Source organism: Athene noctua, chromosome 1 (genome assembly GCF_965140245.1).
Source record: "Athene noctua chromosome 1, bAthNoc1.hap1.1, whole genome shotgun sequence".
Taxonomy (NCBI): Eukaryota; Metazoa; Chordata; class Aves; order Strigiformes; family Strigidae; genus Athene; species Athene noctua.
Window position 1 is genome coordinate 66,129,853 of NC_134037.1, and position 22,571 is coordinate 66,152,423.

Consider the following 22,571-nt stretch of genomic DNA (forward strand, 5'->3'; position numbering starts at 1 on the left):
TCATGTTGCAGCATCTTCAATTTTGCATGTGTTAGTAAAAGAAGTTAGATATGTTGTTAAACATAGATTGGAAAAGATGTTGGTCTCGAAATGCTTCCAATTTAACTAAAAAAGCAATACACTTTTTAAAAAAAAAATTAAAGAAAATAAGCAACAGGCTTTTGCATGCATCACCACTGCCCTTTTTCTGCCTTTATTTGAATTCAGACAGATGCCAACAGAATTTTAATTTCCACTTACCTAATTAGTTTATGAACACTGAAAGCAGAAAACAACACACAACTGCAACCCACAGTAAAACAGCTGCTCAGAAGGACCCTTATGTGCCTAGACAACTTCTGCCTGAAGCTAATAAGGTTAAATCTTTGCTTTTGGAACATAACTTTTTCTCAAACTATTATGAGACTAGAAAAAGAATACCAGTGAAGAAAATGAGAAACCAAAGACTGCAATATAAAGCAGTTGAAAAATAATTTGATACTAAGTGTGGTTACTTTGCGTCATTAAGTGTCCCATCTGAATACATACAGGAAAACTAAGTTTGTCTGCAGTGGATAATAAAATGAAATTGAATTACAGAAGATAAATATGTCTGATGCTTCCGTTAAATTACCTTTAATTCAGCATCTAATATACCTCCGTTTAACATTTACAGGGATGTGTGAGGTACTTTACAATGCTGTTGTCTTTGTGTACAATCATTTATACTCTCAAAAGGCAAGTAAATGACTTATCTTTTTTTGTTTGAAATTGGCAGTTAATAGTAACAGAATAAACTGTTAATTCTGTATATGTAAATAACTGCTGTTATTATGTCAGTAACAATTTCTGAGCTGATAAGATAAGCTGGATGTTCAGGTGTACGTGCAGCACCAAACCAGAGCCCTGGTAAATGTCTGCTTCACACTGAGAAAACAGTGATGTGGAAAATGTCACTAAAGAAGTGACATAAATGTTTAACAGCATCTTCATGGCTAAAAGGGTTTAATGAGTCATTGTGTCATTTGCCCAGAAGGGTTTTTTTGTGTGTTTTATTTTTTTTTACTCAGAGAGCAAGTTGGTGAGGAGCACATAAAGAAAGTGCCAGATGCACACATTAGTATATTGTCAAATGTAAATCAGTTCTACTAAATGATTCTCTGTAACTGCAGAGCAGTAGGCCTTGCTCGGTCTTGTGGATTATAAAGAAAGCACCCTTTATAGTATCTACTGGTTTTATTGCCCTTTAAATTTAACAGTGGTAGCTAACATTTTACCCTTACCTGCATAACTATAGTATTCTTTGGTACAGATATGACACTGGCAAATGAAAATATAAATGTTTGAGTTCGACAAAGCTCAGATTTAGAATGACTGCTAGCTTTTATCTTAGCTACTGGGACCTCAGTTTGAATGCTGCATTCATTTTTAAATCATTACTGTGCTCCTTAAGTTTACCGATCAGTGCAGATATGTACTTTTCATAACATCTTAAACAAATTATGAGTAAGGGAAAGAAGTGTTTCTTAAATCTGCAAGATAATGTCTGTATTCATCAGTATTTAGATCAATTAATTGTACTCTTTGCTCAAAGATTTATTTTTCAGACTGAAAGCCCAGGGTGAAAAATTTTCTCATATCACAAGGTGTGATTTTTTTTTTTCTGAGAAATGTTTATTATGTTGACAGAAATGTTGAGGAACTGTAGCTTTGCTGGTTTACAAATGAAGTTGTAAATCCAGCCTCTACTCTTTGCAAGCCCTTGCATTCAGTGCTCGACTTTAAGGTTAAAATTAAAAAGCATTGTTTATCTCGTATTTTATTTTGTTACCAGCTTTGACATGGTTAGTTGCCTTTTAAAAAGTTTGCTTTCTTGCCTACTGGTCTCTTAGTGACAAATGCATATAGTCAAGGTGTTATCAAGCTGTAGTTTCATAAATCAGGCTGGCATGAAGTCTTGGCACACCTTTCTGTGTTTGGGATCCAAATTGTGAAAGAAAACTAAAAATGAACAAATACTTTTGCATGAAATAAAGAGCTGGGGAAGGTGTACATCTGCTAAGAGGATGGTCACTGAACTAGTTGGAAAGGAATAGCCTTGAGTGCAGCTCCTCAATAAAGAGGTGTTCTCCATGTGTAAATTTTTGCACCAAATTTGAGGTTGTAAGGTTTTTGACTTCAGCTTTCTGAAGCTTGAGCTTACATTCCTGCTTCAGAAGTAGCACAGGGCAAAGCAAGGAGCTGTTGGGGAGTGGAGCTTGCAGTCAAGTAATTCCAACTATATTCGTGTTTGTTCAGGTTCCTAAAAAACTGAAGGAAATAGTCTTCTGCTATGACAGAAGTTTGTCACGAGTTCCAAAATACTTTACTAGAAGTTTATATTCCATTAATTTGTGTGTAGTGTGGGCCCATTCATTGCTTCTTGTGAATTCTTTCCTGGTTTTTTCCTTGTTGAATGTGGTAGAAGAAATGCCATCATAAACAAGGTTCAGGGCTTTGCAAAACTTGGTCATTTTTGAAATCCAAGTCCTTGAAGGATAAAAGAATAAGAGGCTTCAGTTTACTGCATGGAACCTTGTACACCTAGAGAGCAAACTGATTATGGAGTTACTGTGTTCGTTGCAGTTTAGCTAAACTGCTGTTTATGCTAGAAGCTATTCAAATATAATTTGTTTACTTTGTTGTGTTACATCTATGTACTGGAGCAAGGTGGGTGTTTTCATTTGCGGTCTATTGCATCAAAACATACCATCACAGTATTGAATTCATCTGAGTCTTGTGCTCAGTAAGCTAACTAAATCAACCTCTAATGTGCAAGCTGAAATATTTCTCAGGAAATTAGCTTGGCCCTCAATTTATAGTACATGCTAACCATAGTAAAGTATTGTATGCAGCACATGCTAGACTATAAAGCACTTTTGGGTTATAATATTTTATATAAGAATCTCATATTGTAAAATAATGGTTTAGTGTTGAGAAGAAAAAAAGCTGTAACAGGTTTTTACAGTGAATTAATATGTTTTGAGTCATTTGGGTTAGAGTTAGGTATCTATCCAGTATTGCCATTTGCTAAAAAATGGTTTAATGGTAAGTCAGAAATCAGCTCAACTTTGAAATAACAATTTTGTCCCAAGATTTATCATCTTGGAAAACATTGAAATAAAAGTTTTCACTGATTTTTATTTTCTTTTATTCAATTTACTCTTTTCAGAAAAAGACTGTTGAGGTCTTCTTTGAAATAATGTAAAGCTCTTTTGATTTTTAGCTTTACAGCATTTTGCATCAGACTGAAAAATTACCAGTTGGAAAGTACATTTCCACTGGTAGTAATGTTTACTTGATATCTAGGTTGTGCTAACTGGAAATAGATTTTGTGCATTCAGTAGAGTCCTGCTGGATGATTTAAATAAAGCTGCTATTTGTGTCACTCTATTTCTGTCTCTGTGTGGAATCTCATAAGCTTTATTAATCCTGTTCTAGGTTTGCTTATTCTATTGTCATGGTTTAACCCCAGCCGATAGCTAAGCCCCACACAGCCACTTGCTCACTCCCTCTCCTCAGTGGGATGGAGGAGAGAATCAGAAGGAAGAAAACTTGCGGGTTGAGATAAAGACAGTTTAATAAGGAAAGCAAAAGCCACGCATGCAAGCAAAGCAAAACAAGGTATTCAGTCCCCACTCGCCACCAAGAGGCAGGTGCTCAGCCATCCCCAGGAAAGCAGGGCTACATCACACTTAACAGTTACTTGGGAAGACAAATGTGTCACTCCAAAAGTCCCCCCCTTCCTTCTCCTTTCCTCAGCTTTATATGCTGAGCATGATGTCATATGGTATGGAATATCTCTTTGGTCAGCTGGGATCAGCTGTCCCAGCTGTGTCCCCTCCCAGCTTCTTGTGCACTTTCAGCCCACTCGCTGGTGTGGTGGTGTGAGAAGCAGCAAAAGCCTTGACTCTGGGTAAGCACTGCTCAGCAGTGATGAAAACATCATTGTGTTTTCAACATTATTCTCATCCTAAATCCAAAGTGCAATACTATACCAACTACTACTATCCCAGCCAAAACCAGGACAACTATGATAGAAATGGGCAGCATGATCTTTTTAACGTGCCTAAAATGATTGGTTTTGAGAGTCATGAGATTTGGGTTCTGTTTGTTATTCTGCAGATTTTCTGTTTGATTCTGGCTAAATAATTTAAGCTGGTTTAGTGTTTAAAAAATACATACAAATAAGCAAGTAATCTTGTAGTGATACAATGGCACTGCAGAAGTACTTTAGTCAAGGTTTCTTTGACTTTTTACAAGGGCATGTAGTGATAGGACAAGGGGTGATGGCTTTAAACTGAAAGAGGGTAGGTTTAGATCAGATGTAAGGAAGAAGTTCTTCACTGTGAGGGTGGTGAGACACTGGAACAGGTTTTCCAGAGAAGCTGTGGCTGCCCCCTACCTGAAAGTGTTCCAGGCCAGGTTGTTCGGGGCTTTGAGCAGCCTGGTCTAGTGGAAGGTGTCCCTGGCCATGGCAGGGGGGTGGAACTAGATGATCTTTAAGGTCCCTTCCAACCTAAACCATTCTATTATTCTATGATGTTGCACCATGTATGCCAATATTCATGGCTTCTATACTGAATTATTTTTCTACAGTAAATTAAGGTGTATTATTTGGTGTTATTTTCTCTTTATGAGAGAACAGTGTCAAAAGATCAGATTTCTTGCTTTAGAACTTAAAAAAAAAAAACATTCAGTTTTTTAGGTGAAACTTTCATCGAACAGTACTTTGGTTCTCGAAAAACATTGTATTTGTCCTGGTTAGAATCCTTTTTGCCTTCAGATATTGTTTAAGGTTTATTGAATTTTTATTAATATCCCAAATACCTAGCTAGTTATGCCTAGTTGTACTTCTGCACTGTCTGGCAATGATTGCTTAGCTGATTGTTGTCACAGTATTAAGGAGATTATGATTTATGGATTTGTGTAAAATACATCTGTGTGTAAAAAAAACAGTATAAAACCTACACGAAATTTAAGTCTTAGATACAATTTTATCTTTTCAGTATCATACATTGTCATTCACATTAGTAGTCTTTATTCCATGTACCGGCATGATGTACTTGTAGATTAGCATCTCTTTCAAAAATTTTGAATAGATGAGTATATATTGTGTAGTTCTATTGATTCGGCCAAGATTTCACAAATATTCATTAAAATGAAAGAAAGCAAGTACAATATACAAACAAATCTGGAATCATAATTATCTAACAGACCAGCAAGAATCTGTTGCCATAGAGAAATTGCTTCTTACAAAAATAGAGATATTTTGGGGGGGAAATGTTGGCCATTTTTCTGGTTGCTTACTTTTGGATGCCAACTGAAAGTGGCTGTTAGTCAATGTAATTGTACTAGGTGTGCTTTACTTCTATTTTCTATTATTATTATTCTACTTCTGCTTTACCATACGGAAGAAATGCATCCTTTGTAATGCAGATTTGAAGGAAACATGAATATGTGGAAATTCCAAAATTTTTAACAATTTTTGTTGAAAAGTGAAAAAAATGTATATTGTAAGGTCATGGAAAGATGTTTGAGGTTAAAAAGTTTGTTAAAGTGGGTAAAGTGTCTGGATTACACTGTTTATCAGCTTTTTTTTTTTTTTTTTTTTTTAAATTAATCTGATTCTTCCACTTAAATGGAAAAATTGGATTTGACTTTGGCTGTAATTCAGTCTGTTCTATTCACAGAAAGCTTCACTAGCATGTTATCTGATTCCATTAAAAACATTTCACAAATAGTGCCAGCCAGAATTAATAACAGCTAAGTCTAACATTTTCAAAGAAATTTAAAAAAAAAAAAAAAAAAAAAAAAAGTAAAAGAACTCTTTACTCTTTTTCTTGTGCATCAGCATTTTCTATTAGAAAAGAAATAATTGGGGCAATTGTATATTTAGTGTCAAAATCGTTACTGGCTGAGTAACTTACTTTTCCAAATGTTTTTGGCCCTCATAATGCTGCTGTGGACCATCTCTGTAGCAGTTCATTCTAGTTCACCTGTATTTATATATTTATTTGCTTGGGAAAATGATCCTGTCTGTAGTGAAATATGTTTCCCCTTCAGATCTATGTTATCTGATGAAATTAAAATAAAAGCTTTTTAAGAAGTCCATTATAATATCTCTGAAAGACTTAAGACTCAAACTGAAATTTGTCCTCTGCAGGCAAGCAGATTAGTAAGACTAATGGTGGGTGGATGGGCATTCTACCTTTTTTTGCCAAGACCCTGCTGGTCATGTTTCTTCCTCTCCATATGTTGCCCTGTTTTTATAAGCACTGTAGTGATGTTTGGGGCTTCAGCTGACTGCAGGGTGTCATTGTCAGGAGTGCTATATATATATACTGAGCAGCAATCTTGCTTTTGGCAGTACTAAAATGGGTGAAGGGAGCAAAAAACACTCGTGTTGTTCCCACCTTACAGGTAAGGATTTTATCCAACAAGAGTACAGTATCTCTCACAATGATAGAGTCTGAGGAGAAGCCAACCCACCATCAGAGCAAAGTTTCCCATGGTCTATGTAGTACCACAGTCATAAGGCCAGTCTTGTGTCATGTAGTGGACCCAAGCTCTCCCTAGTTTCATTTCTGTATTCAGACTTTCTGGTTGTTTTATGTCTTTGCGAGGTCTATAGAGCCTGTTAGTTTGTTCATTAGGAATATTTTTGTTGTGGCTCTAGGGATGGTTTTGTTTGAACTGTGGCCAGTTTCTTGTAAAGACCTATGATTTTGTGTGCCCAGCTGTATATTTTTAAGACCAGTGACCGACTGGGCGCTAAAATCATCAAAATACTTGTATCTAAAGAGCATAAAAATAATAATTATTGATTGTAGCCAGTTTGAGGATTTACAGAAGTGTTTCTGGTGAAGAAACATTAGTAATTTCTTCAGTAGCAAGGTAAGACAGTGGATTTTTAAATTTAGGTAGTATGGATACATGCTTTCTGTAGAAATCATGGGTGTTTGCATACAGCTTCTAGTGATTTCATTTGTCTCTTGGAACGAACACAGACATAATCATAGATTTTAATTAATTTTCTCTCTCCGTATACAAATGAGCTTGAGGATAAATTTTTGTGGATACAAAGCTAAATATTCTGTGTTAATAAGAGAACTACGATTAGAAAAATTGAAAAACATGGTTGTCTTGTCAACTGATGCAGTTTTCTGTGTCTTTGTAAGCCATTAGGAACTCAATTTGTAAGAATGGTATACACAAATGCCAAAGAGCTTTAGGGGTAGAAGACAATTTGGGGCTGGAGGTAAAGCGAGAGGCTTAGGTAATTCGCAGCTCTTAAGCTGGATTCACTTCATTGCTATCTGAAGACCTCTGCAGGTGTGTGTGTGCACATGTGCAGGTATATGTATGTGCTCCGGCGTTAAAGCAGACATTGCCTTTAATATGTTTAAAATACAGCAGAATGACTTTATCTTCCAATATTTCAATAAATGAGAGTAACTGCAGGTTTTGCACATGATGAGTACAGGTAATGTGTCTTAAATTTTCCTTTCATTGAAAGAATCTGAAGATAAGTTCCTTTTTAAGTACTGTTCACTTTTCAGTGTATCAGAATAATTTATCTAGGTACTTTTTCTCAGCTGGCTTGCAGAGAAAGTTTTGTTCATGATTCTGTTCTTCTAAGTCCATTTTTAATGGACTTTAAGACCCTACTTTAATTAAATGTTATTTAAGTATTTTACCTCATCTCCTTTTAATCAAATCAGAGTTTAAAAAATAATGAGTGTTAGTAATAAAATGAAGTTGCTTGGGAATTTTTTCTAGTGAAGGAACAGTAGTAAGTTCTGATTCCTTTTGTGCATCAGTCTCATCTCTGTGTCTATAATGTGCTTGCTTTATTTGGCATGAGTATCCTCATATAATAGTTTGTATTTCATACAGCTAAGAAACAGTTGTCTACTAAGTACTAGTGAATTAACTGTATTGCATAACTGATTCAACAGTGCTGAATCAATTTATCTGTTTCAGGTGACCAGACTTTAAGAATTTGGGATGTGAAAGCCCCAGCAGTCAAACTTGTGATACCGGCCCACCACGCTGAGATCTTGAGCTGTGACTGGTGCAAATATGATCAGGTATAAACCTGTTGATCCAACTGTTTTTCTAATTGAACCACTCTCATTAAATAGTGGGGTTTTTTGCTGCAACATTAATGCATCTTCTCTTTATAAAGATATGTCTAGTTGCTTTGTTGCTCTCATTCACTACTGCATCTTCAGAAGAGCATTGTTCTGACAGATAGACGGCCCAAGCAGATCAGGGGTTTTGCTTATTCTTTTGTATAGTGGACAGAATAGTCCACAGTGGAAAAATGATTTGTATTTCTCTGTTCTCTTTAATTTACACACTGGAGATGTCATTTATTCATCTGTATTGTTTGATTTATCTAACTTTTGTAGCCAACAAAAGGGAGGTGGTGGAGTCCCCATCCCTGGAGGTGTTTAAGCGTCGGGTTGACATAGCACTGAGGGATATGGTGTAGTTGGGAACTGTCAGTGTTAGGTTAATGGTTGGACTGGATGATCTTCAAGGGCTTTTTCAACCTAGGCGATTCTGTGATTCTGTGAACATACGCATCACTGTATTTGAATAATGAAATTGTCCTCATATATCTGTGTTTTATCAAAACATCAGAACTTGCTGGTAACTGGTGCAGTTGACTGTAGCTTGAAAGGCTGGGATTTGCGGAACATCCGGCAACCAGTGTTCATCTTGCTTGGTCATACCTATGCTATCAGAAGAGTAAAAGTAAGTTGTATTTTATTCCCCATTGATCATCGTTAAGTTGTTAGAGAAATTTTTCTGGACAGGAGTAATATATTATCTATTAACTAGGAAAAAAACAACAAGTGTTGAAGATTCTAGATGCTACAGTGACTGTTCTTGGAAACCTTCAGTTTAGCACTGTATAACATTTTGATGTTTAGCAGATTGCTGGGATTTCAAAGTAAATGACATCTTCAAAGTCTGTATATTTCTGTGAGTGTTTGAGAGCTTGAGAGAGGGTTGGGAGATTTACTTCAGCTGAGTTATATGGGAAATTCGAGAGAGAGAAAATACTTTACCTTGTTTTTTAAATGATGCTGTGCCTTTTTCTTTCCATACAAAGAATCAATATTCCCATAAGCAAACGTATAGAACTCATGATTAATATGTATTGTGTATACAAAGGAAACATTAATATGTTCCAAGAGATTTTGAAACTTTATGCATGAAAGGCTACAAATGACTATACTGGATCTGTATACTACTAGATCACCCACCCATAGGAATTTGTTCTAGGTTCACAATGACATTTTTTTTCATATTAGTGCTTATTATTTTTTTATATTAGTCAGATAATACCAGATCCTTTTAAAGCCTTTCAGGAGAGCAGGGAGGTTTATTAATATTTTCTAGGCAATCTGAACTGGCAGAAAAAAAAAATCCCACATCAGTGTTTTGCTTCACATGCCCTTGGAATTTTTGATGTATTTCTAACAACTTTAAAAGTTACTGTGCTTAGGTTGTAATTTGTCAGAAAAGGGTGTGACTCAGGGAGTGGTTCCATATCACAAATCCGGTTTGTGACCAGACACCCCGAGAAGCTCCTGCTCTTCCTTATCCCAGCTACCCTTGCCTGCTATGCCCACTGGTGGTGGCTGTCCAGTATTTTTTTCTTCTAAATCAGTTCCTGCAAGGCCATGCTTTAATCTGGCCCCGTGAAATGTTCTTCATAGCAGAAGAACATATAGCACTGGTGTTCAAGTTTGGTTTTCCTAGTTTTTTAAATAAGATAATTTTGCCACTCCAATTTGACATTCATTAAAACAGATTAATCAATACAGTATCAATCAAAAGACTGTCATATTCTTACTCTCTGACAGTTGGTGGGATCTTTTAAAAACAGCTCTGCCATTAAGGGTTTCATAGCACACTGTCTTCATGATAAAATGGAGAAAGTGAATGCAGAATTGTTATTCACCATAACCTGTGATAATAGAGCTAAAGGATGCTTGATGAAACTTGTAGAAAATGGGTTTACAAACAGATGGAAACACTTCTTTTACATATCAGATGTAGACGACTTGAATTAGCTCTCTGCACAAGAGGTTGCATAGGCAGGCAGTGTCATCAGGTTCACAGATGTCAGCTGGTTGATAAACAGATGCTAGAAGAGCTAGACAGGGATAGCATCTCTAATTTCTCTAATCTCTCTCATCCTGGGCCTCACTAGGAGGAGTGTTGCCAGCAGGTTGAGGGAAGTGTTCCTTCCCTGCTACTCACTGCACCAGTGAAACGACATGTGGAGTGCTGGGTCCAGTTCTGGGCATCCAAATACAAGGGAGGCATGGACATACTGGAGTACATCCAGCAAAAGGACACAAAGAAGATTAAGAGACTGGAGCCTCTGTCCTACCAGAAGAGGCTGAGAGAGCTGGGATTTGTTTAGTGTGCGGAAGAAAAGGCTTAGGGAGGATCTTATCACTGTGTATGAATGATTGGGGGAAATAGAGAAGACAAAGCTTGACTCTTCTCAGTGGTATCTAGTGAGAGGACCAGAGGTGATTGGTACAAACTAAAATACAGACAATGCCATGTAAACATACAGCATTGGGCTCAAAGACTGTTGGCCTGACCAGGTAAGGTATCTTTTATATTCTTATACTGTCTCATCTTAGTTTCCATTTTATGGCCCATCGTGCCCCCTGTTTTCTTAAAACGCCTTGAAATGTTTATTAGGAGTTGGCCAGCAATAGAACTTTCTTTGCACCAACCTCTGAGATCAGTTCACTAAGTGATTTAAGGAGATGGTGGGGAGGCTGTATATGCATACATGTGCAAAGGAGAGGTATGTGAGAGTACATGACTTCTGTTCCATCTTAGCAAGCTTTTGTAGCTTCCATTTCAAGATAGACAATGGTCCCTGTGGACATAAGATAGAGGAATGTGGGCCAGCACTTGGAGGTGGTGCAACATATCTACACTTGTGTGGTGTAACTCATCAGTCACACTAAATGGAGAGAGAGACCAGGATGCTACCTAAATAGAGGCAGCTGTCCCTACTGATGTCCCTTCCCTTACATTGTGCTGACACTAGTAGTTACAAAGCTGTGCAGCAAGTTGGCTTATCTGATTGCTGAAAATCTGACCTGAAAATCCTGTCCCTAAAAGTGACTAGTTTCTGTCTGGATCACTAAGCTGTCTCAATTTGTCACTCAACCCCACAGTTGCAAGACCTGACACAAAGGAGGCATGAAGAAGTAGAAAGGAAAGGGAAGTCCACGAGTCTTGGCAGTAGTGCACTCTTAAATCAGCTTAAACCAACCATGAAATCACGCTCTTCAGTTTTCTGTCTTCTGTATTCTGTTCACTTGTTCAGGGTTGTGTTGACTGTCAGGTCTGAGACTGGCAAGGAATTCTACCCAGTATGATACTGTCAGAATTCCTGCAGATCTCCTGTGGTCTTTCACTGCAGTATGGGACTTTATCAGCACACTGAGTTCATCTGGAGCCCTTTTCAGGAGATTTTGACATTGGTGCATTTGGCTGTCTTGTATTCTTAGCTGGCTTCAATCTCTTACACTGAAATGTAGTTTTGATCTTTGAGTTTACCTAGAAAGATATTTGGATGAATGATCTGTGAAATATTGGAGGTCAGGGTGGGTTTCAAACTGAAGTTATGTCAATGTTGAGAAATACAGACCTTAAAATGGTTGGAAACTGAGGGTTGCCAAAAAGCTGGAGGCAAGGTGAACAATTTTGGCCTATTGCCGCAGTTCTTAAACCTGTCTACAAGAGTCTGTAGAAGAGTGTGTTCCTTAAGATGCCCTGCAGGAGCAGGGGAAATTATGAAGTGATGTTATACTGCCTTCAGTTTTTCAACTTATCTCCAATTTTCCCAATTCTGTAAATAATTTCAAAATTTTAGGAGATGGAATCAATGACAGTAATATATCATACATTCTCTGCAGTATGGCACAAATTTTCTCTCTCTGAGAATAATAAACCAGTCACATAGCTTTTCTGAAACTTGCTTTATATGATGAGATTATACTCAGCTTGTCAGCCAAAGGAAAAATTTATGACTGTTTATATGACTGTCTTAAAACTTCTTAACATTACAGAAGGGTTGATTGGCACTGCAGTAATGAAATCAAACCAAAGTAGGATGCCATAGAGCATTCCTTGTAATTAGAAGCATGGTGGATAAATTTTTTTATGTAGTCTGTTTTGCTGCAGCATCATGTGGTACCTACCAAGACAGTTTAAATAGTTAAACTTTGGTAACTTTCTACTTACAGTAGGTCTGCATATGTTCACAATGTTTTAAAAAGTTGTTCTCTTTTGTTTTCTTGCAGTTTTCACCATTCCATGCAACCTTATTGGCCTCTTGCTCCTATGATTTTACTGTGAGGTACAGTATTTTTTTAACTGGGTAAAAATGGAAAGATAATATATTTTAATGTGACTTGCAATAGAAAACAGTTCTAGAGTGGACATACTGAATTGCAGTTAATGTTGCTATTGGATGTTTTCTCTCTTCGTAAGCTGTGCATGGGTTCTTCACTTAAAGGCCAGCTCCATCACTTCTGAATGATATCTGCTTTGACAGATGCTTTCTGTAGTCCTTTTCACATCATTCTGCTGAACGTAGTTGTGTCCGGCTGTGGTGGTGTCTGATAAGAAGGTAATAACCTCTTAAATGAATGTAGGTGGGTGACTTCATATGTTTCTGTGATGCATTTTTATTTAAGGTTTTATGAACAAATTTTTGTCCTGCAAGTATGTGGGTAAGCTTTAGTATTGTTCCACAGTGTGTATGCTGAAGTTCTTTAGACAGTACTTCTGTAAATTCCCTTGATTGCCCAGTATATCTGATACTGATGAGGATTTTATAGTACAACTGACTTAAAGCTGGTTAAAAGTCATAAAGAAGTTTGACTTCATTTTTGGACTTCTTTAAGATGCAGTGTTGTAAGTCAATACACTATGAAGTACGTTCCTGAATGTTCCAATCACATTCTTAGATCTACATTTTCATTTTATAACATGAACTGAATATAATAGGCAGTACATTTACAAATGGGAGAAGCCCTCTTGCCTCCAGAAGTGACTGCAAAGTTATCCCACTGGTCCAAATCATCCCAACTAATACCACTTCTGGTTGTGTCCTAAGTGGTCTGACACCAGACACAGAAAGGGTCTGTTTCCTAAGGGAAGCCTTGCTAACTCTCAGTGCCTGTATGTTTCTAAATCATAAATCTATATAGTCTTGTGCAGTATAGCTGGAAGTTTGTTTTCATCCAAGCTCTTGGTTGCAGCTCCCAGAATGCAGCGAACAGAAACATGCAAGGGTGCAAAGGGACTCCAGAGCTCTGCTGTAGTTGGTGTGGGACTGTTTGAGACTGTAAAGTGACAATAGTGATGTTGTCCTTGGCACATGTGAGTCCTCAACCTCGATAGCACTAGAGAGGATGTTGCTTTCCAGGTCTTAGGCTGCAGGGAGTGCTTGGTGCTTCTTCCTGAGGCCAGGGGAGATGGTGGCCTCACTTGCAAAAGATGTGTTCTGTTTGAGGTACTGAGGTGAAGGAACTGCAGGAGGAGATGAGCAGACTGCACGCCCATCAAGGATAATGGACACAAGATTGACAGGGTCTTCACAGATACCCTTCAGAGGTGAGAGCCCAAATCCCACAGTGCAAGGAAGGAGGGACAGTTAGAGACGTATTTCTCAAGCAGTAGAGGATAAGGATAAAGATTCTTTATCCTGAATCCCCCTGTGATGGGGGAGGCTGGAAATGTGACTTCTAGTGACACAAGTTGGAGCTAGAGAACAGATTTAGTGCCCTGGAAATGGGTGAGCAGGAAAAAGTTCAGTCTGGGGAGGTGTAAAGAGTCAGATGAACCTGAATCAAGTGTCTGCACCAAAAGAAAAATGCAAATCATCACTGGAGACTGCCTCCTGTTGCATTCCCTCTTGAAGTATCTGTCTGCCAACCCAACTTGATGTCTTGGAAGGTTGTGTTGTCTTCCCCTGGGTTGAGGTCCAGGAGGCTGTGGAGACACTGCTAGGGTTTGCCCAGATTCAGGACACTGCTTTTTCTCGCTTAACCTGTGTGAGTTCTCACATTACTGAAAGAGGTGACCATGAATATATCAAGGGTAGCTACATGGCATTGGGGACCCAGGTGGGGTTTTTCTTGATCCTGACTGTAAAGGAGAAATGTTCAGGTAGGGAAAGACATCTCCAGCAAGTCAACACTTTGCTGCATAGCTGGTGTCATAAGCAGGGCTTTGTCTTTTACAGCCACAGGGTCCTCTTTTAAGTGATTGGGTCCTGCAGGGCAGGCATCTTTGCCAACAGGCTTGCTAACCCAGTGAGGAGTGTTTTAAACTACAGATATCGGGGCAGAGCCATCATAACCTGAAGAGAAGTGAAAGCATGAGAATCAGAGAAGAGTGTGGGGAATAGCATAATGCCAGAGGCTTTTGCACTTTCCCTGTGAAAGCAGCCTGACACCTGTATACAGCAGAGGAGACAAATGGGGGGATTAGAAGTCAATGTGCAGTATCAGAGCTGTGGCCTCTTGGAGTTTATAGAGAGATGGTGGGACTGCTTACGAGACTGGAGTGCTGCAATGGATAAAGGCTCCTCAGGAAAAAGAAACTAGGAAGGTGAGGTGGTAATAATAGTGTGAGTTTTGTAGTCCAGTCACCCCCTTAAATTTTCAGTCCTACATGGGCTTGTTCCCTTCAAAAATTGTGCCTTTCTCTTGTAAATTGGAACTGGATGGTGAGTTTATATAATACTCCTGTCCCCCAGAGGCATGTCCTTATTTCAGTAAAGGACTTCAGTGCCTGAGAACCTTTCCTAAGTGTTATGTTAATTGATATTCTTTTCCTTATTGTAGTAAGGAGTAATGCCTTGCCAGTGATATCCGCTGTTGTGTGGTTGATGCCAGGAGCCTGACAGTGTGAGTGCTGTGATGTCTGTTTGGATATAACTTTCAAGACTGCTGTACCAGCATTCTGTCTTGTATAAAGTGCTTTATTTATGTTTAAAATGGAGTTCTTATAGAATACTGCACAGAGGTCTGTGGAAGGTTATTTATGGGATCTTGCTTAACATCCTTTACTGATGCAGTGCCAGCTGGTTTGCAGTGTATCATTTCTCAGAAGGCTTCTAGGTCTAAAATAAAAAGTGGTAATTGGTTTCTTCCAGTGGCCTTGTCTGAGCAATAAGACTAATAATCCACATGCTGAGGGATTGAAGTGACTTGATTGTGTTGTCACGCTCTTCCCATTTTTGACAGCAACTATATATCTTAAAGGTTTCACACTAATGCACTTCATACAGTACCAAAATCTAGTGCAATTTAAGTTCTGACATTTTCATACGTGGAAACTGTCAGTAAAGATGAGGAGAGCTCCTAGTTCATAAGCCCTGGTGTCTGTAAATGCAGAGCTTGGAGACTTTTTCACAAAATGCCACTCTCGACATTATTTTTCTGTCCAAAAATGTACTTGCTGTGACCAGGAATGGAGGGTGCGGTTGAAGGGATAAACTACAGATTTTTAGCAGTTGAGTGACCAAACAACAGAGGAGACCAAGTGAAATTCTTTGGAAAAGGTGGCACAAGAAAAATGTTCTGTATAATGTGAGAGGTAACGTTTCCCTCTTAGCACAACACTTTGGGAACATCTCTTTTAAAGAATATAATATGGTGACTGTGTTGTACCTCTACCTTGTATCCTGTACGGTCATTTACAGGAAGGAATGTAGCTCACACTAAGAAATACAATTCATTTAGAAGTGTTCAGTGTTTGACTGGATGCACCATACACTCCACATGCAGTATGTACACATATGCTGTCATGTATGCACATGCATATGCAAACACATGTACATGTGGACATATGCATACATTTCAATTTAAGAACAAAAATACTTGATAAATATTTTTATCAAGGAAGAGAAGTAGGGATTCCAGCACATGGTATTAATTTTGGATCCTGTTGAATCTACTCAAGGCCTGTGACTTTTTAGCCACATTTGATAGTAAGTTATAGAACAGTATGTTATGGCAGTCCTTTAAAAACAGATTCATCGATACAAGTGGTGGGTTTTTTTAATAGCAGCTTAATTATGATATGTTCTTTTATTTTCTTCAGCATTTCTGTTTGAAGCTCAGAATTGTCTGTAAGCATTAACATGTAGCAGATAACTGGATACAGTGTAGTTTACTGTTTAAACTCTGTCATCTTAAATTTTACTGAAGCTTTATAGTTTAACCAAACAAAGGCAATCTTATCTAAGATTACCCAACTGCCATGTAAGAGGCAGGGGTTTTGTTTGTTTCAGGTAGGACAGCTAGTTTTGCACATCATCACAACTGGCTATCTAAAAGCAAAAAAGAGTAGGTTGAAAGTGAAGTTAACAATTCTTAGCTTCATCCTTTGCAAACAGTATAACGATTGCATGTGTGTACTATAGTCAAGCTACTGAAAAGAAAACTAGTTCACATGTCAACTATCATACTGGGGGCTAAGAAAAAGAGGTTGTAGATTTGCACTTGAGTTTACATGCTTGGGTATAATGATTTGGATTTATGCCTCATTGAGACAAATTTTTTCTATACCATTTCCTTACTCTTTGGAAGAGTTCAGGAAAAATGTAGGTTAATTAAAAAGCAGTTTTAACACAAATGAATCATTAAAATGCCAGGAAATGCACAAAGTACTGTAACATTTCCAGGACTTACTTAGGTTTGCATGCATGTTCTTAAACCTTATCTCTGTCAAAATTCAGTTTGAAAGAACATCAGTGTCATCTCTTACTGGAATTACTATTTTATATTTTTGGACTCTCTTCAGTATAAAAAAAATCTGGTGCATTAGGCACAGGGAGCACTCACCAAAATCTAAGCAGGAGATCTGATAAATTATAGAGCTTATTAACCTAGTATCAGGCCAGGTCTTGAAATGTATTCACAGAGGCTTGTCTCTGAGGCAAAAAGGCAATTTTTGTTGGAAGTTTTACTATAGCGGACATCATCTCTGCAAGGCACTTTAAGGTAAACCACTATCTCCAGCTCTCCATGACTGTGTACAAGTTCAGTAAATTGGATCACAAAGAAATCTTGAGAACTTCTGGAATAATGCTGCTCATAAAAGAAACTAGTTTTCACTTCAGATAATTATCCTTGTCCTTTTTGTGTCTTTATTTTTTTCTTTGAGGTGAAAAGGTGAGTGTGCATTTTCTCTCTTTTTTTCTTTTTTTTTTTCCCGAATGGAAGATGTCTTCCCACTGATCAAAATGCTTGTCACTGGTGGTTTCCAGTGTGAAACTGAAAACTCTGCAGTAGAAGAACCTGTTAATTTGCTCAGTTAGTGATAGCTCCTGCATCATTATAAAAAGTGTCCTTGATAGCAGAGCTGCTAGTTGGTAGTCGGAGCTTTGGGCACTACCTCTGATGAAACTAACAAAATTCAAACCTGATTGTACTTTTCAGTTACGATTTAACTGTTTGTTGAAATTTTGAGTTAGTAAAAGTCACTCATACATCAGTGTAAAGCCTATCTGTTCTCTTACATGTTACCTTTTTGGATTAAAACAAGAATTACAATTTAATGATAAATATTTTGACACACAAATGAATGCCTGGGTTCTTGTATTTTTTTAATTCACTGGCATTTTCCTGCCTGCATATGCTAGTTTTCTTTGAAATAAGTTTTATGAGATCAAATTTTTCTTAAAACTGGGAAAGTGTTGGCCACAGGAGCTACTTGTCAAATGATTCAGCCTCATAAATAGATTAATATCTTTTATCTATTAAAAAAAAATTTCTGGTGCTATGAATAACACTATAATATCGACAAAAACAGCAAAGGGTTATTTTTAATTTTTGTTTTTAATTTCTCTTAATAAACAGGTCTTTATAAGTGTTAAATATTAGTAATTAAAGCCTTCAGGTATTTATACTTGAATAACTATGGCAGCATCTGAGTATCTTTTTCTTATGGGAAGTACATATTTTTTGTCCTAAATAACCCCCTTTTTACTTTTTCATTGTGAAACTATCATTTCTGTTTGTCATACAAATACATTTTAATATTTCTCTACAAAAAGTGTCCTGTTTGTCTGAAAGGCAAAGTTAGGGTTTTTTGTAGACAGGTGAGGAAACGGAAGTATTGAGAAAGACCACACATACCTACAGTATTATCTGTATGTCGGTGACAACCACTTCTGTATTTCTCAGGCATCTGAGTTCCCCACTTTTAGCCAACTGAACTTTCCCAGTCCTTGATGAGGAGTGGAACATGTGTCAAAGTGAACTGAAGCTCCAGTCTAGGATTATGATACTAAAGGATGGGGAATATCTAGAAGCTCTGAGGAGACCATAAGTGTCCCTAAGTTATGGGTTTGCATGCCCTTTTAGTTAATTCATGTTTTGGGGAGAAGTCAAGGAACAAAGAGTAAGCTGTATAACTTCACCCACATAACTATACTTAAACTTCTGTGTATCACAGCAATTAACTTGTTACTCTTGTATGCCAAACAGCCTGTATAGGCTCATGTCTTCATCCTTCAAGATTAGAGTAGCTCACAGTGCTGCATGTTGGGCTGCACCTTGTATTGAATTAAGCTAAAAGGACTAGAGAAAGCATGTACTTGCCTAAATGGAGTGGCTCACTTGTGTTTCTTCAATCAGGTTGAACTCTTTAGTGACAAGAAATACCTTCGTTTTGTGAGCACACCCTGTTTTTCAGGGCACTCTGTTTCTGGTTTGATACCTCAGTAGAATGATGATACAAATGCATTCTCAGGTTGGCTTGAAGCACATGGTGATGATGAGAGTTATTCTCAAATCATTGTTTGGAGGAAAGTATTAAAGTTAACGGTAAGTTTTGCAAATTTTAAGATCTTCAAAAGCAGAAGGGGTATTATGAAAGCTAGTAACTAGTTGTTCTTAAAAGTTATTCTGTTATAGTGTGGCAAAAGAATTGAAACAAACATAACTTGCAATCTGCCATTTTACCTTCTAGAAAAATGTTTGTACGGGATTTCGTTGTCAGGACATCGACTCACATGTGTAATAATAAAAAACAGTGGTGCATATGGAGCTCTGTTAGAGTAGGGTCATAAATGTGTAAGTGATGTGCTTTGTTTTCTCATACAGTACACAGGAAGTAAACTTAGAAGTTAGCATTGCAACAAGAATTACTTTGAAATAAATTATGTAAGTTGAGTCCTTAGGGAAGAACTGTGCTACTGGAGCAAACTCAGAAGTAAAACCTATTTCAGGATTACTTTTTTGGATCTTCTTCCATTTGATTTGGCTCTCAAGCAATTCTTCTTCTTTTCTTTGATGCTTAAGGAAGATAATACTTTTAATAAAGGCTTTCTTCTATGCCTAAGCTACTTCATAATGTTGATACTTTACTGGAACCATAATGAAATAATGTCTTAAGAATATTATTGTGGAAATAGTTAGATGTCCCCAGTTAATGCCTGAAGTAACAACATTGCCCTGCTGCCCTTTATCCGAAAGTAACTTGACACTAATTTCTGTTCAAGTTCTTTCTAGTTAGCAGGAAGAACTTTTACATGTAGCTATCTTTCCACAGGGATTAGAGAATGGGAGCAGGAGAATGAATTGTGTGGTACACGTGTAGTAAACAAACACTGAGTTCTGGGTTGCTCTTGAAAACTTCTTGGTGGCATACATCCATACACTACTGTGACTTCTGCCTAATGTGGCTGCATGTGCATGGTGGCATGAGTTGTTGAATAGGCTTTTATGGAAAGCAGCCTCTAAATAACTGATTCACACCCACCTAAAAATGCAACGTATTAAGACATCTTCTATGTGAAACCTAAGAGCAGTAGTAAGGCTTTCATGCATAAGTATTTACCATAAATATATTTGTTTGTTCCCCAGAAGGAAATTAACTTGAGGAATTGTGGTTTTCGTGCTTCTGTGCATTTTCCCTGAATCATTTCCTGAAGTAACTTTTGAACCTATTGAAAACTCAATTAGATTTGACACAAAAATTGTAGTCTAAATTTACTAAGCTTGAACACATTTAATGGAAACTCATGAACATACAAGAGAGGGAATCCAAAGTATTACCTTAAGGAAAGCAAAAGCCATAGCATGGATTGACCACATGTCTAACCTTCTTGCTGATCTGCTAGCTCCTCAGCATGTGGCAACAGGCTGCCACAACACATGCGTTGTACTGCCTTGTGCAGACACTGGATCCTGAAATGATACTTGTTGCTTTTTTTTTCCCAGCTAGTGTCGAAGGCACAGGGACAGGAGGTAAGGGTAGAGTCGGGAGGAGGACATAGTAGAAGATAGATAGAGGAAACTGTACTGGGTGTTGGTAAAAATGTTTTGGTAGGGGAGCACGGATGTATGTAACAAGGTAACATCTCTCTGCTGTTGCTTACAGGTGTTACAAAGTACAGAATCCATAGGATGACAGGCTTTTTCTTTTCACATAATGGTTTGTTTAGAATAAGCAGTCCACTTGCAATATACATGCAGCTTATGAATTGCATGTGAAGTTCATGTAAAACAAATAAGAAACTATAAAGAAATGGGGGAAAAGGTGTAGTTTCAACAGGTGCAGTGAAAAAAAGTTGAAGAAAATGCACTCATATAGGTTGCAGGGTGTCTGTGGTCAGTGCAGATGTGACTGCAGTCGTGAGTACTAGTTTTAATGTATTCTGGGTACTTAATATGGGTAAAAATGGCAGTTCCATCTGAGTGGCACACCTCTGATTGTACAGGCTGTACAAACATGTAATGGACCCTAAAAGCGTATATGGTTGTCTGGTCCACTGTTGAAGTTCACACTGCCAATGGTGTAGATATACCTACAATTAAAGTATTGGAAGCACACCTATTTGTGTTGTGAATGAATCTTCATTTTGCCCCACAGCTATCCTGCTGGGATAAGCACTGTCTTAGAAAACGTGCATTGAACTTCAAGTCTTCAGGATGTGATGGAAGTTCACTCTGAGCAAAATATTGTCACCATGCTAGTTTTGGAAGCTGGGCTATAGATAGTGTCTTTCACTTTGGCCTGCAGAGTCATTATTAGCACCATCATTAACTTGTCATCAGTGGTTCTCAGTTCTGAGACTGTACGGTTTTTTGGACTTTCACTAGTAATTATTTTTGTATCAAAAAAGAAAGGTCCAAGACAGTCTGTGGAATTTGAATGAAGTTGCAGTATTCTTAAGCGCTACATTGCTTCTGACTTCTTGCAAACATGACTCCATACAACAACCATGAAATTGTCCTACTATTTTTAAAATTGATCAGAAAGTCTTTTCTAAGTTTTAGTTCATGTAGATCTGAAGTTCTTAGTTTACAGGTGCTTTATGAGCATCTATCTCGCAAAAGTTAGTAGAGAGCTAATGCGGTAAGGAAGGCTACCACTATTACTTAGAAACAATATGATTTGTTTCCTTACCTTCTTATGAACAAATGTGGGAGGACGAAAATGCTGAGATGGTCTTTTGCTCCTCTCTCCTGAAAAATAAGTTGTTTATCTTAGATCTCAGGTACTAGGAAAAAGTTAAGAGGGTTGTTGCTATGGCGTAGCCATTGTGCTGATACCATTCTGCTTGTTTATGAAGGCAGTAACATCTACACATTTAGCAAACTGACCTGCTGACTCCCATGTTTGCTATTTTACGTGAATTGGTTTGAACATACAGTGCTTTCAGTGTAGTTGGTCTGATAATGAACTGTTTAAGTATTGTAATTTTCCCCAATAGGAGCAAGGCAGAAAGACCTCTGCGGCTGTTACAGAGGAAGTAGAGCATATGATTGAACACTCTGAGAAAATTCAAGCTTTAGAAAATTTGATTACAGCTGCCAGCCCACAAAATGTGCTGTGCTTTGCAGCCTATGGACTTCTCGAAGCAGTATATAGAATGCAAAAAGGCAAACCAAATCTTTATTTTGTGCTGTCATATAGTGTCTTGTCAGTGTGTGATCTGAAAGTTCGATTCCTGAATGCTTTTTTCATGACTGATATTTCTTGTACCTATACTTTCATCCCACCTTCTCTTATGCCTCTCTTATCCTTGCTGTTAACTTCATTGATGGACATTGCATCTAACAGGACAGTAGCTGGGAGAAGTAGCACACTTCAGAAGTCTACTTTCTGAGCATTTATATCAATAAAGGCTGGAAAGAAAAGCTGCTTTTTGAAATATGAATTAGTAGAATTAACTGTGTACAAATTCATTATTAAATTACAATATTAAATTTTGTTTTACAGGAACACAGTCTCAAATTTGAGACTGGGAATGGCGAATATCTCTAAATGAATGTGTAATCTTCACTAAATAAAAACCCCATAGTGAACAATACCAAAAACTGAGAAAAATCATAAATTGTGCTAATGTCTTTCAGGGATAAAATTCTCCAGCCATCAAGAGATACAAGAAGAGTATTTTAGCCCGCATTTTGTTCTGTTTTAATAATGTCCCAACGGCTGCTCTTTGGTGCCAACTTTGATCTCAGTTT

The 22,571-nt window shown here is 37.6% G+C and overlaps 1 protein-coding gene across 2 annotated transcripts in view; it reads left to right on the plus strand.

Moving 5' to 3' along the window:
- Nucleotides 1-22,571, plus strand: part of PEX7 (peroxisomal biogenesis factor 7) — a 49,464-nt gene that overhangs the window by 11,099 nt on the left and 15,794 nt on the right. The window contains exons 6-8 of one of the 2 annotated variants that reach the window (XM_074896405.1): nt 8,005-8,111; nt 8,671-8,784; nt 12,378-12,433. In XM_074896405.1, the coding sequence (XP_074752506.1) occupies nt 8,005-8,111; nt 8,671-8,784; nt 12,378-12,433 (277 nt within the window). The remainder of the gene's footprint in view (nt 1-8,004; nt 8,112-8,670; nt 8,785-12,377; nt 12,434-22,571) is intronic. The other variant, XM_074896406.1, reaches the window with a different exon arrangement.